We start from the raw sequence: 13,177 nt of genomic DNA, 5'->3' as shown, positions 1-13,177 counted from the left end.
TCTAGCTCTGGGGCAGCAGATAAAAAGCATCAAAAAGGGACTTCCAGCCAAGATGAAAGCACAGGTAGACACCTTGTGCTTCCTCGCAAAACCAAAAGAAGGACAACAACAAATTTAAAAACAAAGACAACCGTAACTGACAGAAAATCAAACTCTATGGAAGTCTGACAGCTAAGGACTTAAACCAGAAATATTCATTCATCCAGACCTGTAGAAGAGGCAAGAACTGGCAGCCAGGTGGAGAGGGCTTATGGCAAGGTGGCGGCTGGTGGGCTGGGGTGAGATGGCTAGCTGGCACCCAGGGTGGTCCCACATTTGCATGCAGATACACCAAGAAGAACAACTGGGAGTGAGACAGACCACACAACCCAGGGTTCCAGCACAGGAAAATAAAGCCTCAAAGCCTCTGACTGAAAATACCTGTGGGGGTTGAGGCGGCAGTGGGAGAAACTGCCAGCCTCACAGGAGAGTTTACTGGAGAGATCTACAGGGTCCCAGAATGTACACAAAACCATCCACCCAGGAATAGGCACCAGAAGGGCCCAATTTTACTTGTGGGTAGCAGGGGAAGTTACTGAAATCCAGCAGAAAGCCGAGAAAGCAACACTGTTTCCTGTCGAACCCCTCCCCCACATACAGTATCATGTGGGTTGCCCTGACCTGGTGAAAGCCTAAGGCTCCACCCCTTACTACATAACAGGTGCTCTGAGACTAAAAAAAAAAAAATGTCCTGAATGAAAGAACAAATCAAAACTAGGCAACAAAGAGATAGCCAATTTATCAGAGGCACAGATCAAAACACTGGTAATCAGGATGCTCACAGAATTAGTTGGCTATGGTCACAAAATAGAGGGAAAAATGAAGGCTATGCTAAGTAAATAAAGGAAAATGTTCAGGGAACTAATAGTGATGGGAAGGAAATTGGGACTCAAATCAATGGTGTGGACCAGAAGGAAAAAAAAAAACAGTCAACCAGAACAGAATGAAGAAACAAGATTTCAAAAAAAATGAGGAGAGGACTAGGAACCTCTAGGACATCTTTAAACATTCCAATATTTGAATCATAGGGGTGACAGAAGAAGAAGAGAAAGAGCAAGAAATTGAAAACTTATTTGAAAACATAATGAAGGAGAACTTCCCCAATCTTGCCAAGGAAATAGATTTCCAGGAAGTCCAGGAAGCTCAGGGAATCCCAAAGAAGTTGGACCTAAGGAAGCACACATCAAGGTACATCATAATTACATGAGCCAAGATTGAATGTAAGGACAGAATCTTAAAAGCAGCAAGAGAAAAGGAGACAGTTACCTTCAAAGGAGTTCCTGTAAGGCTATCAGCTGATTTCTCAAAAGAAACCCTGCAGGCAAGAAGGGCCTGGAAAGAAGTATTCGAAGTCATGAAAGGCAAGGACTTACATCAAAAATTACTCTATCCAGCAAAGCTCTCATTTAGAATGGAAGGGCAGATAAAGTGTTTCCCAGATAAGGTCAAGTTAAAAGAGTTCATCATTATCAAGTTCTTATTATATGAAATGTTAAAGGGACTTATCTAAAAAAAGAAGATAAAAAATATGAACAGTAAAATGATAACAAACTCATAGTTATTAACAACTGAACCTAAAACAAAAACAAACTAAGCAAACAACTAGAACAGTAACAGAATCACAGAAATGGAGATCATATACAGGGTTATCAGTGGGGTAGTGGGAGGGGGAGAGAAAGGAAAAAGGTACAGAGAATAAGTAACATAGATGGTAGGTACAAAATAGACAGGGGGAGGTTAAAAATAGTATAGGAAATGTAGAAGCCAAAGAACTTAGATATATGACCCGTGTACATGAACAAAAGGGGGGGAATGTGGGAATGGGGTGTGCAGGGTGAAGGGGAAAAAGGGGGAATGGAACAACTGTAATAGCATAAGTCAATATAATATATTTAAAAAAGAAAGGCATCAAAGACATACAGGGAGGAACTAAATTGTTCAGCATCAGGATGAGAGCAAGGGGGTCAATTTTCTTTCTGAGAGAAGTGCTAGCAAAGGCCACCTTTCCTTTTCTGAGCACTTCCTCCACAGAGCCACAGAGCTGGCAGGCAGGCACCTTATTTGAGACTCCATTCATGTGGCTCACACTGTCTCACCCTGGAGTTCCCTGGGCCCTGCCACCTGCGGCCCTTCCCCATACAACTTTTCAGGCCTAAGCTGTTTTCAATGGCTTTTCCGTATGAATGACTTGTCTTGGCCCATGCATCTGATTTTCTTACATTCTCTCAAATAAGCAGCATCTGGCTTCAGTGAGCCTTGCACCTCTTGCTAAGTTGCCCCAGGCCTGGCCCTAGCAGCAGCTGGCCTTGGTTCATAGCTGGGCCTCACCTGGGCACCTCCAAGTCCAGTACAAGTAGTAGCCATCTGCAGATTGCTTTGTAACTTATGTTGTGTTACTCCAGACAGAACACAGGTGGTGGCTGACCTTGGATATGCCAACAACAATAATGGCTCAACACTTCAAGGGGGTGTATGCATCCCACAAAGTGGACACACTTTGAATACCCAGCTTGGGTAATAGAGGAAGCTGTGACACTGGACCCTACAAGACACCCAGTACATTAGGCCACTTGACAAAGCCAATGAAATATACCAACTCTACCTAATACATACAAACACAAGAAGATTGCCAAAATGTGGAAGCAAAGAAACATGGTCCAAATGAAAGAACAGAACAAAACTCCAGAAAAATAACTAAACAAAATGGAGACTAGCAATCTACTAGATGCAAAGTTCGAAACACTGGTTATAACTTTGCACAAGGAACTTAAGGAGAACCTTCAGAAGCACACAAAAAAATCCTGTCAGTAAAAAAATTTCATTAATTGACATAAAAAACAATTTACAGGGAATTATCAGTACAGCAGATAAAACCAATAATCAAATCAGCGATTTGGAATATAAGGAAGTAAAAAACAACCAATCAGAACAGCAAGAAGAAAAAATTCAAAAAAGTGGGGATAGTGTAAGGAGGCTCTGGGACAACATCAAGCATACCAATGTTCACATCATGGGGGTGCCAGAGGAGACTAGAGAGAGAAAGAAATTAGAAACTTCATTTGAAAAAATAATGACAGAAAACTTCCCCAACTTGGTGAAGGAAATAGACATACAAGTCTAGGAAGTGCAGAAAGTCCCAAAGAAAATGAATCCATAGATATCCACACCAAGACACATCATAATTAAAATGCCAAAGGTTAAAGACAAAGAGAGAATCTTAAAAGCCACAAGAGAAAAGCAGTTAGTTACCTACAAGGGAGCTCCCATAAGACTGTCAGCTGATTGCACATAAGAAACTTTGCAGGCTAGAAGAGATTGGCACAAAATATTTAGAGTAATGAAAGGAAGGACCTATAAGAAAGATTACTTCACCCAGAAAATCTATCATTTAGAATCAAAAGACAGATAAAGAGCTTTCCAGACAAGAAAAAGATAAAGGAGATCATTACCACCAAACCAATATTATATGAAATGTTAAGGGGTCTTCTTTAACCCTGCAGAGGTTGCAGTTGCTCTGAGAGATACAAACTCTTTTCTTAAAATATAGTTACATATAATGGGGTGCATATGTTCAAGCTCATGACTAGCTCTTCATTTATAAATGACTAATATTAAACCATACATTTAAGCCATCAGTTTGGTTATAACATGTTCGAAAGAGTGCGTGATACTTGACAATAAATTGTATCTGAGAGATACCACCAACTCCAAAATCAGTATTTGTGTAGTTATTTTCCTCATGAACTTTGAAGTCAGTGTTGTAAGGTTTTGTTTTGTTTTGTTTTTTGCCATTGAAAATTCTTAGAAAAATATATCAGTTCAATAATCCAAGAGGTGTTGAAGAACTTCAGTGAATGCTACTTTAGTTATTTGGAAAAATATTTTTGCAAGTTTTGTGAAAAGTATTGCCTTGAGCATTAGCAATATTGTTTGTGATGATGGTTACAAATGTTTTCAAAGCCAACTATGAAGATTCTGATTAATTAAAGTTAAAACATTTTTGGTTGTATTTCTAGAAATATACATGTCCATTATATGAAAAGAAAAAAATATATTTTTATATTTATTTGTTTAATAATGTTTAGCTTGTGACTAAAAATAAAAACCATGTACTTTATTATATATATAATAAATGCAAATTGGAAGTGTTTTAATTTTTTTCTCATGTCAGCACATACTAGCAATGAGTGTATCACTTAGATACATGTGACCTAAGCTGTAAATTCTTTTGACCACAACCTCCACAGGGTAAAAAAGAAGAAGAAGAAGAAGAAAATTATAAATAATAAAATGACAATAAATGTGTATCTATCAACAGTTAAATCTAAAAAAACAAAATAAATAAATAGAACAGAAACAAAAACCTAAATGCAGAGAACATTTTGATGGTTGCCAAATGGGAGAGGGTTAGGGGATCAGTGAAAAAGGTGAAGGGATTAAGAAGTCAAATTCATAGTTATAGAACAGTCATGGAGATATAAAGTACAGTATAGGAAATTGAGTAGCCAAAGAACATATATTCATGATCCATGGACACAAACAATGGTGTATGGATTGATCGAGTGGGAGGCTGGGTAGAGGGACATAAAGGGGCAAAATTTGGAGCAACTGTGATAGCATAGTCAATAAAATATTTTTTTAAAAGAAAAGAAAAATATATAACAAATATGGTTGAAAAGGACATTCTAATATAGTATTTGCAGAGGAACATGCATTTTAGTTTATAAATTATCATAATTCATGACCATTATCACATATGCCACTATAAAATTTATTGCAGCTTCTCTGCCTCTTGGGGAAAAATGCATTTAATTATCACTGAAATTCAACTCTAGCTTGTTATGATGAATGATTTGAACCTGTCATCTTTTCTCCCTGTAAAACAAAAGAACTGAAGTGAAATACAGCCTTTTTCCTCTACTGATTTTCTCCCACCTTCTTCATTTCATTGATGAAGGGTTGAGCTTTTATTAATCTTTTTGAGCTCCTCTGTAGATGCAGAAAAAGCTAATATGATATCATTTTATCTAGCTAATGTGTGTGCTTTGTAAAATTGATACACCATGCCAAGACATAAATTACTTAAGCTTTGATAAATGTGTTGAAATCAGGGAATGTTCAAACAGATAAAGCACAGCAATTCCTCTTTTCCTTCCTTTTTAAAACTCCATTTTGTGCTTGTGGTTAAATTTTTTTGCACTATTTTTATAATATGATGGGACGAAGATATCGGTGATACTGATATTAGCATAGACAGCTTTAGCTGGTCCACAAGTACCCAGTGGGATACAGGTATGTGTTTCATAGAAAGCATGTAACAGAATGTTACCACCTACAGCCCTCTCCCAGGACATCAGTTTATAGCATAGAAATTATCTGATAAAGAATAAGGGCACCTGCCAGACATGGAATACTTTCAGCTTCTTTTGCTGACTAATTAGGTAGGTTGCAATAAAAAATCCACACTTTTTGTTGGCCAAGAGAGCTCTCTTGTGCCTGCCATCTGGATACAAGTCAGATGCCAATGAGACTGGAAACATGAGGAAATATTTAATGGATGTTCTGTGGTTGAGAAGGTTGATTTCTACTCAGTCATTAATGCATTACATGGCATTGAATAATTTTTTATTAACTATGATCAGTTTCCTGAAGGCCTGAGGATTCATAAAACTTTTTTTCCTTTTTTAATGTAATCTTCATGTATTTCTTCCATTACCATTTAGTCCCATTATACCCCCCTCCCCACAGCAACCACCACAGTTTTCCATGTCCATGAGTCTTTTTTCCTTTTTGATCAATCCCTCTACCCACTAACCTCCCCACCACCCAGCTGTAATCCTGCTGCCCATCTGTGAGTCCCCATTTTCCTTGTTAGTTCAGTTTGTATATTAGATTCCACACATGATTGAAATCACGCGGTATTTGTCTTTCTCTGACTGGCTTATTTCACTTACCATAATGTTCTCCAGGTCCATTTATACTATTGCAAAGGGTAAATTTTTCTTCTTTTTATGGCTGAGTAGTATTCTATTGTGTAAATTTCCCTTAGTTGTTTTACCCACTCATCTACTGATGGACACATGGACTCCTTCCATATCTTGGTGATGTAAATAAGACTGCAATGAACATGGGGCTGCTTATGTTCTTTCAAATTAATATTTTGGGTTACTTCAGATATACTCTCAGAAGTGGAATCCCTGGGTAAAAAGGCAGATTCATTTTTAATTTTTTGAGATATTCCCATAGTGCTTTTCACAGTGGCTACACCAGTCTGCATTCCTAACAACAATATAAAAGGGATTGCCTTTCTCCACATCCTCGCCAGTATTTATTGTTTGTTGATTTATTGATGATAGCCATTCTGACAGGTGTGAGGTGATATATTCTTGTGGTTTTAATTTGCATTTCTTTGGTGATTAATGACATTGATCATTTTTTTATGTGTCTATTGACCATCTGTATGTTCTGTTTGGAGAAGTGTCTATTCAGGTCCTATGTCTATTTTTTAATTGGGTGTTTTGCTTTTTTGGTGTTCAGTTTTATAAGTTCTTTATAAATTTTGGATATTAATCTCTTATCAGATGTATTAGCAAATATGATCTCCCACTGTGGGTTGAATTTTTTTTTTTTTAATTTCCTCTCTTGGAGAAAAACTCTTCTGTTTATTTTTTCTTTTGTTTCCCTGCCAGGGGAGATATATCCAATACAAAATTGCTATGACAGGGTCCCAGATTTCACTGCCTATGTTTTATTATAGAATTTTTATGCTTTTGGGTCTAACATTTAAGTCTTTAATCTATTTTGAATTTATTCTTGTATGCAATGTAAGAAGGTGGTCTAGTTTCATTTTTCTTCCCTTATCTGTCCAATTTTCCCAACACTATTTATTGACTCAAGTATCTTTAGCCCATTGTATGTGCTTCCTCTGTCAAATATTAATTCACTATAAAAATGTGAGTTTATTTCTGGGCTCTCTATTCTGTTCAAATGATCTATGCATTTGTTTTTATACCACTACCATGCTATTTTGATTACTATGGTTTTGTAGTATAGTTTAATATCAGGTAGTGTGAGTCCTTTGGCTGTGTTCCTCTTTCTCAGGATGGCTGTTGCTATATGAGGTCTTTTGTGATTCCACATACACTTTTGAAATATTTGTTAGAGCTCTGTGAAATACATTATTGGAATCTTGATAGAAATTGCATTGAATCTATAGATTGCTTTGGGTAGAGGGAAGGCTCCTAAACTCATTTTACGAGGCCAGCATTATCCTAATTCCAAAAACAAATAAAGACACTACAAAGAAAAAAATTATAGACCAAAATCCTTGATGAACATAGATGCTAAAATCCTCAATAAAATATTAGCACACCAAATACAGCAACGCATCAAAAAGATAATAAAACATGATCAAGAAGGATTTATTTGGGGAATTCAAGGTTGGTACAACATTTGCAAATCAATAACTGTGAATTACCATGTAAACAAATTAAAAAATAAAAAACACATAGTCATATCAATAGATGAAGAGAATGTGTTTAATAAAATCCAACACCTATTTGTAATTTAAAAAACCTCTCAGCAAAATGGAACTACAGGGAACATACGTGATCACAATAAAGGCTATATATGACAAACCCATTGCCAGCATCATACTCAATGGGCAAAAACTACAGACATTTCCCTTATGATCAGGAACAATGATGTCCACTTTCACCTCTCTTATTCAACATAGTAATGGAAATCCTAGCCATTGCAATCAGACAAGAAGAAGAAATAAAAAGATTCCAAAATGGGAAAGAGGAATAAAACCATTGCTATTTGCAGATAGAATCTCAAAGTTTCCACCAAAAAAACTACTAGACCTGATAAATGAATTCGGCAAAGTAGCAGGATACAATATTAATATCCTATAATCAGTGGCATTTTTGTATGCCAATAATGAACTAACCAAAGGGAAATTCAGAAAACAATCCCATCCACAATTGCTACAAAAAGAATAAAATACTTAGGAATAAGCCTAATCAGGGATGTAAAAGACCTGTACTTGAAAAATTATAGGACATTAGAGAAATAAATTGAAAAAGATACAAATAAGTGGAAGCTCATGAATAATTTTAAGACCCTGAAGAAAGAAATTGAAAAAGATGCAATTTTTAAATAGGAGACATAGGACTATCCATTGGACCATACAAGGATAATCAGTCATTGAATGCCTTTTTTCCAGAGATTGGGTTTAGTATTTCCACTTATTCTTTTGGCTAGTAGTTACAATCAATCAGCAAATTACATATTGGTGAAAAATACTGGTGTTCATGTCAAACACTTAAGTGAGGGGTGATGAGTTCTCAAGCACTTAAGTTCTATGCTTTTTCTACTATGTTACTTACATATTGGGAGTGCGTTGGTGTGTAGGGGGCTGGACTGTGACTCATCCAACCCCAGTAAGCATGAGACTTTGGGTCTTAGCACATACAACCATAGGAGAAGGTACCCTCTCAGTAGGGATGCACACATTTTGAGAAAATATTCCAGGGGAAGGCTGAACAAGTTATACCAATAGCATAGGAAGTTGGTAGAGTAGGTGCAATAGTCAGCTTTTTAAGACAACTAGGAATATATTTACACTTTTTATTATACATCATTATCTGATAGTTTTCTCAGATTTATCTCTAGATATGGAAATCAACACTTGTGAGGACTGTCCACATATTTTAAAATTATGAATAGGAAGTTGTATACAGCTTTTTCCTCAATTTATTTAATGTTTGTTGTTGAAGCAAGTGAGAAATGCCTAGGGTCAATAAAAAGATATATGCATATACTTCTCATCTAAGAAACTGTCAGTGAGCATTTTCACTGAACAGAACACTATTATAAATGTGTGCTATCAGTTAAATTTCATTATTTTTATTTGGCAAATCTTAAAATCAAGGGATTTTTCAGCTGATTTGAACCTGAAAAGTATTGTGTTAGAATTTATTTTTTAGAGATCAAATTTCACTTTAAATTCTCATATGGGGCATCTGAAGAATTAAGAAGATCTTCTAAAAGGAAATAATCATATGTAGTTTAGCTGTTTGATAAATGTATATTTTTTACACTTGTATTTCTTTGGATGAGTAACATATGTTTTGGTCAAGTCATTACAACACAAATTAGTACAAAAAATCATCAAAAATTTTTTAAAGTTTCAGCAAGTGGCTGTTTTTTGTTATTACCATCAAATAATCTCAGAACCACCACAGAAGTCCTAGAGATATGAGTAGAATCTCATAATGCCTGCCTCTTAATGGGATCTGTCATGTATTCCAAAATGCACCAATACCAGTTAACTTCATAATTGGAAATTGACTTGTTTTTCAATGATGGGTTCAGTGTTCATAGATTTTTTCAATAACAGAAAAGGAAGGAGAAAATCAGGCAATGTGCTAAATAAATAAAAATTTTATTCTTAAAAACAATAATGATCCAGGCAGAAAAAATGCAGGAAAATGTGTAATGTAAAACAAACATTTTTAAGAAGAAAAAAACAAAAAGCATGTTGCTGCTTGTAGCAAAGATTGTTGTTATACTTGTGAGTGAAAAAATATTTAATTAGCAGAATATGTGTAAGGGTAAAACATCAGTGTTTTGTTGTTGTTGCTGTTATGTTTTTTTTAAAACAAGCTAAAAGGAGAAAATGGCAAAAAGCTCCCTGGCCAGTGTGGCTGAATTAGTTGGAGTGCCATCCCATGCGCCTACAGGTCACAGGTTTGATTCCTAGTCAGGTCACATATGGGAGGCAACTGATTGATGTTTCTCTCTCACATTGATATTTTTCTCTCTCCCCATCTCTTTTTCTCTTTTTTTCTCTTTCTCCCTGCCATTTCTTCTCTCTCTAAAAGCAATAAAACTATCTGTGAGTGAGGATTATTTTCTAATGTCAGAAAGGATTTAAGCTATGAAAGAGAAATTAAGGCAGGAGTGAGGGAAGAGGTTAGGAAGTTGTCCCAAATAGGGTCATACATACCAGGAGGTCAAGGAAAAGTTCTTGTATACAAATAATTCTCAGTAAGTAGGAGGTAGGTCTGTCACCATTGAGCAAGCAAGGCAGAGCTCATGGAATACTGGAAACAGGTGAAAATAGATAATAGACTGTGTAACAAGAATCATAATCACAGAGAAGAGAAAGTGGACCTTGATCATCAAGGGGTTTCTTATCTGTCTGTGTTTCCTTGGATCTCTCACTGGAGAGAGGCCAGAACACATCATTTTGGACCAGGCTGCATCAGTTCTCAGGAGACACAAGTCATAACTGTAGCCAGCACTACCTGCACAGGCTGTTACCAATTGATTTGAATGAGGTTTGTGCATGTCATAACAAACACCATTCAAAATCAGAAAGCTGGTTACAGTTATCAAAAATACCCAAATGTTTTGAAACAGATCCCCCATCTCCTAATGAATATGCTAGCTTTTCCACACCTGCACAGAGAAAAAAGTATCAACTCAGGATGTGTAAGTGCCTAAGAAGAGGTAGTGTGAATTTAAGTTCTCAAAATAGTAAGAATGTACATCATATCAATTTTCCCTTCTGCCTAACCTCAGTAATTTAAGTAAAAAGAACAGAATCACAAAAAAATACTATACATAAGGAAGAAAAGTCTTCAGGAAATTAAGCAAAAGGGCCAAACTCCTCCTCCCAAAGCAAATTACAACAAAACTTACACGTACATTTAAGTCCTCGGATTCCTACTCTTAAGGATCTTGAGGACAAGGTATAAGTGAACACACTTCTTTTTTCAAAGCTCTATTAGAATTTGAACTACTAAGCTTTTATGAACATAAAAAATATAGCCTTGTGTTTTTAAACTCTACCATGTCAGTGAGTACAATATACATAATTCAGGCTATGTCTTATTTTTTTCAAAATTGGTTTGAAAGCCATAATTTTCATAATAATCTGACACTAGTTTCACCAGGTGCTTTGCCAAGTTTGAAGGACCTGCAGAAACAGTACATAAACACAGCTTCACTTCTTCCCCATCCTTTCCATCATGCTGACAGTTTTCCCAAGAATCATTACCGGCGTGGTTTGTTCCATTAAAGATAAGAGGCTATCTGTGTTTCCACTAGGAACTTCTATTTTCCAGACTTTATAACTCATTTATAAATATTCACTCCAGGCAACAGTTTCATATAGTACAATTCTGTGTCTCAGAATCCACATTGACTTAACTAAATGATTTTTAGAACTCATGAGGACTTTTACACTGCTACAAAAAATAAAAAGAAAAATCAAATGCACATACAGTGCTATGTGTTAGTGGGTATGATTTAAACCAAAATACTGTGGAATCTATAAACCACATGCACATAACTCTTTCTTAGTAATTCTATCTTTCAAAATAGAACTTATTTCTAATAAAATTCATTGCATCATATATAGGCTATTAATTCAAATTATGCATTTCTAATCTATTTGTTTCTATAAGGTAACTAAATTTGAAATTATATTATTTCAACTAAAACTTCTGTAGGACTTTCTATTATTAGTCATGCTCTTTTTTGTTACAGAGTTTGAAATGGAATTATATCAAAAGCTAGAAATTATATAACATAAGCACTTGCATATAATAATATCCTTAATATTTCAAAATATATTTAAGACATTAATATTTTATATTCAAATGGTTTGTATATCCTTGAAACACACTTTCAGCATTTGGGATCTGTCTTCTACCTAAAAGAGAGAATATCACAAATGTAATGATTTTATTAAATAAGAGACCAAAATATACTTCTTATCCCATCTGGAAAGATAGAATTATAAAGATTAAGAAACAAAGACTAAAATGACATCAACCCACTAAAATGAAACACTTTCTTCTTAATCTCATCATTTTAAATTTTGTACCCACAGATTCACATTGCTTGAATTAAACGTTCTTCTCATTATATTGCTGAGCCAGCTGTGTAAAATGCTATTTAGCAAGAATCAAAATTTTATTGCAAGAATTTCCTTTGTGTTTTGGCTTTACAGTACGTGTATGCTCAAAGCCTAACCTAAAATTTATTTCTTTTTTCTTTTCACACAGTTATTTTGTGACAGTAAAAAGGTGGTGCATGCCACAGAGGGGCTGGACTGGGAAGACAAAGATGCTCCAGGGACATTGGTAGGGAATGTGGTTCACTCAAGAATCATCAATCCTCTGCGCCTGTTTGTTAAACAGTCTCCAGTCCCAAAGCCTGGACACGTGGCCTATGCGGAGAGCATGGAAGACTTCTGGGACTGGCTGGCCAACATCACGGAAGTTCAGGAGCCATTGGCAAGAACTAAGCGGAGGCCCATAGTAAAAACGGGAAAATTTAAGAAAATGTTTGGATGGGGCGACTTTCATTCCAACATTAAAACTGTTAAACTCAACCTCTTGATCACAGGGAAAATTGTTGACCATGGAAATGGAACCTTTAGTGTTTATTTCCGACATAATTCCACAGGCCTGGGCAATGTTTCAGTAAGTCTGGTGCCCCCCTCCAAAGTGGTGGAATTTGAAGTTTCCCCACAGTCTTCCTTGGAGACCAAGGAATCCAAATCTTTCAATTGTCGCATTGAGTATGAAAAAACGGATCGGGCGAAGAAGACTGCCTTGTGCAACTTTGACCCATCAAAGATCTGCTACCAGGAGCAGACTCAAAGCCATGTGTCTTGGTTGTGCTCCAAGCCCTTCAAAGTCATTTGCATATACATTGCCTTTTACAGTGTCGATTATAAACTTGTGCAAAAGGTCTGTCCTGACTATAACTACCATAGTGAGACTCCTTACTTATCTTCTGGCTGAATCCTTCCACAGTGATAGAAATGAGGGACCGATGTATATTTAAATAGAATGACCAAGAATGAAGCCCAGCTGTTCATGGGAAAGGATCCTTTTTGTTTCTGGTGGTGAACCCTAGTTCCCTAATAGGTTTATGAATTAAAAAAAAAGAAAAGTAAAAGAAATGTCTTTAAATGTGAAGTGTGTTTGTTTTGATCATGAGTACCTTAATGTAAAGAGTCAAACTGTTGATGAAGCCACCACTTTCATGTAGGATGGCTAAGTTCTCAGAATGTTGTTTCTCTAAAAGAAGCATCAGTGGAAGCAACATCTAACAA

General features: G+C 36.0%; 1 protein-coding gene across 1 annotated transcript in view; it reads left to right on the top strand.

The window, feature by feature from the left end:
- NXPH2 (neurexophilin 2) overlaps window positions 1–12,863 on the top strand; it is a 139,753-nt gene extending 126,890 nt beyond the window's left edge. Inside the window, exon 2 of the mRNA XM_053666766.1 lies at window positions 12,120–12,863. Coding sequence (XP_053522741.1) covers window positions 12,120–12,863 — 744 coding nt within the window. The remainder of the gene's footprint in view (window positions 1–12,119) is intronic.
- The last annotated feature ends 314 nt before the right edge of the window (window positions 12,864–13,177 follow it).

Source organism: Artibeus jamaicensis, unplaced genomic scaffold (genome assembly GCF_021234435.1).
Source record: "Artibeus jamaicensis isolate MK-2021 breed Jamaican fruit bat unplaced genomic scaffold, CSHL_Jam_final contig_1284, whole genome shotgun sequence".
NCBI lineage: Eukaryota > Metazoa > Chordata > Mammalia > Chiroptera > Phyllostomidae > Artibeus > Artibeus jamaicensis.
This window is presented reverse-complemented; position numbering and strand designations above follow the sequence as displayed.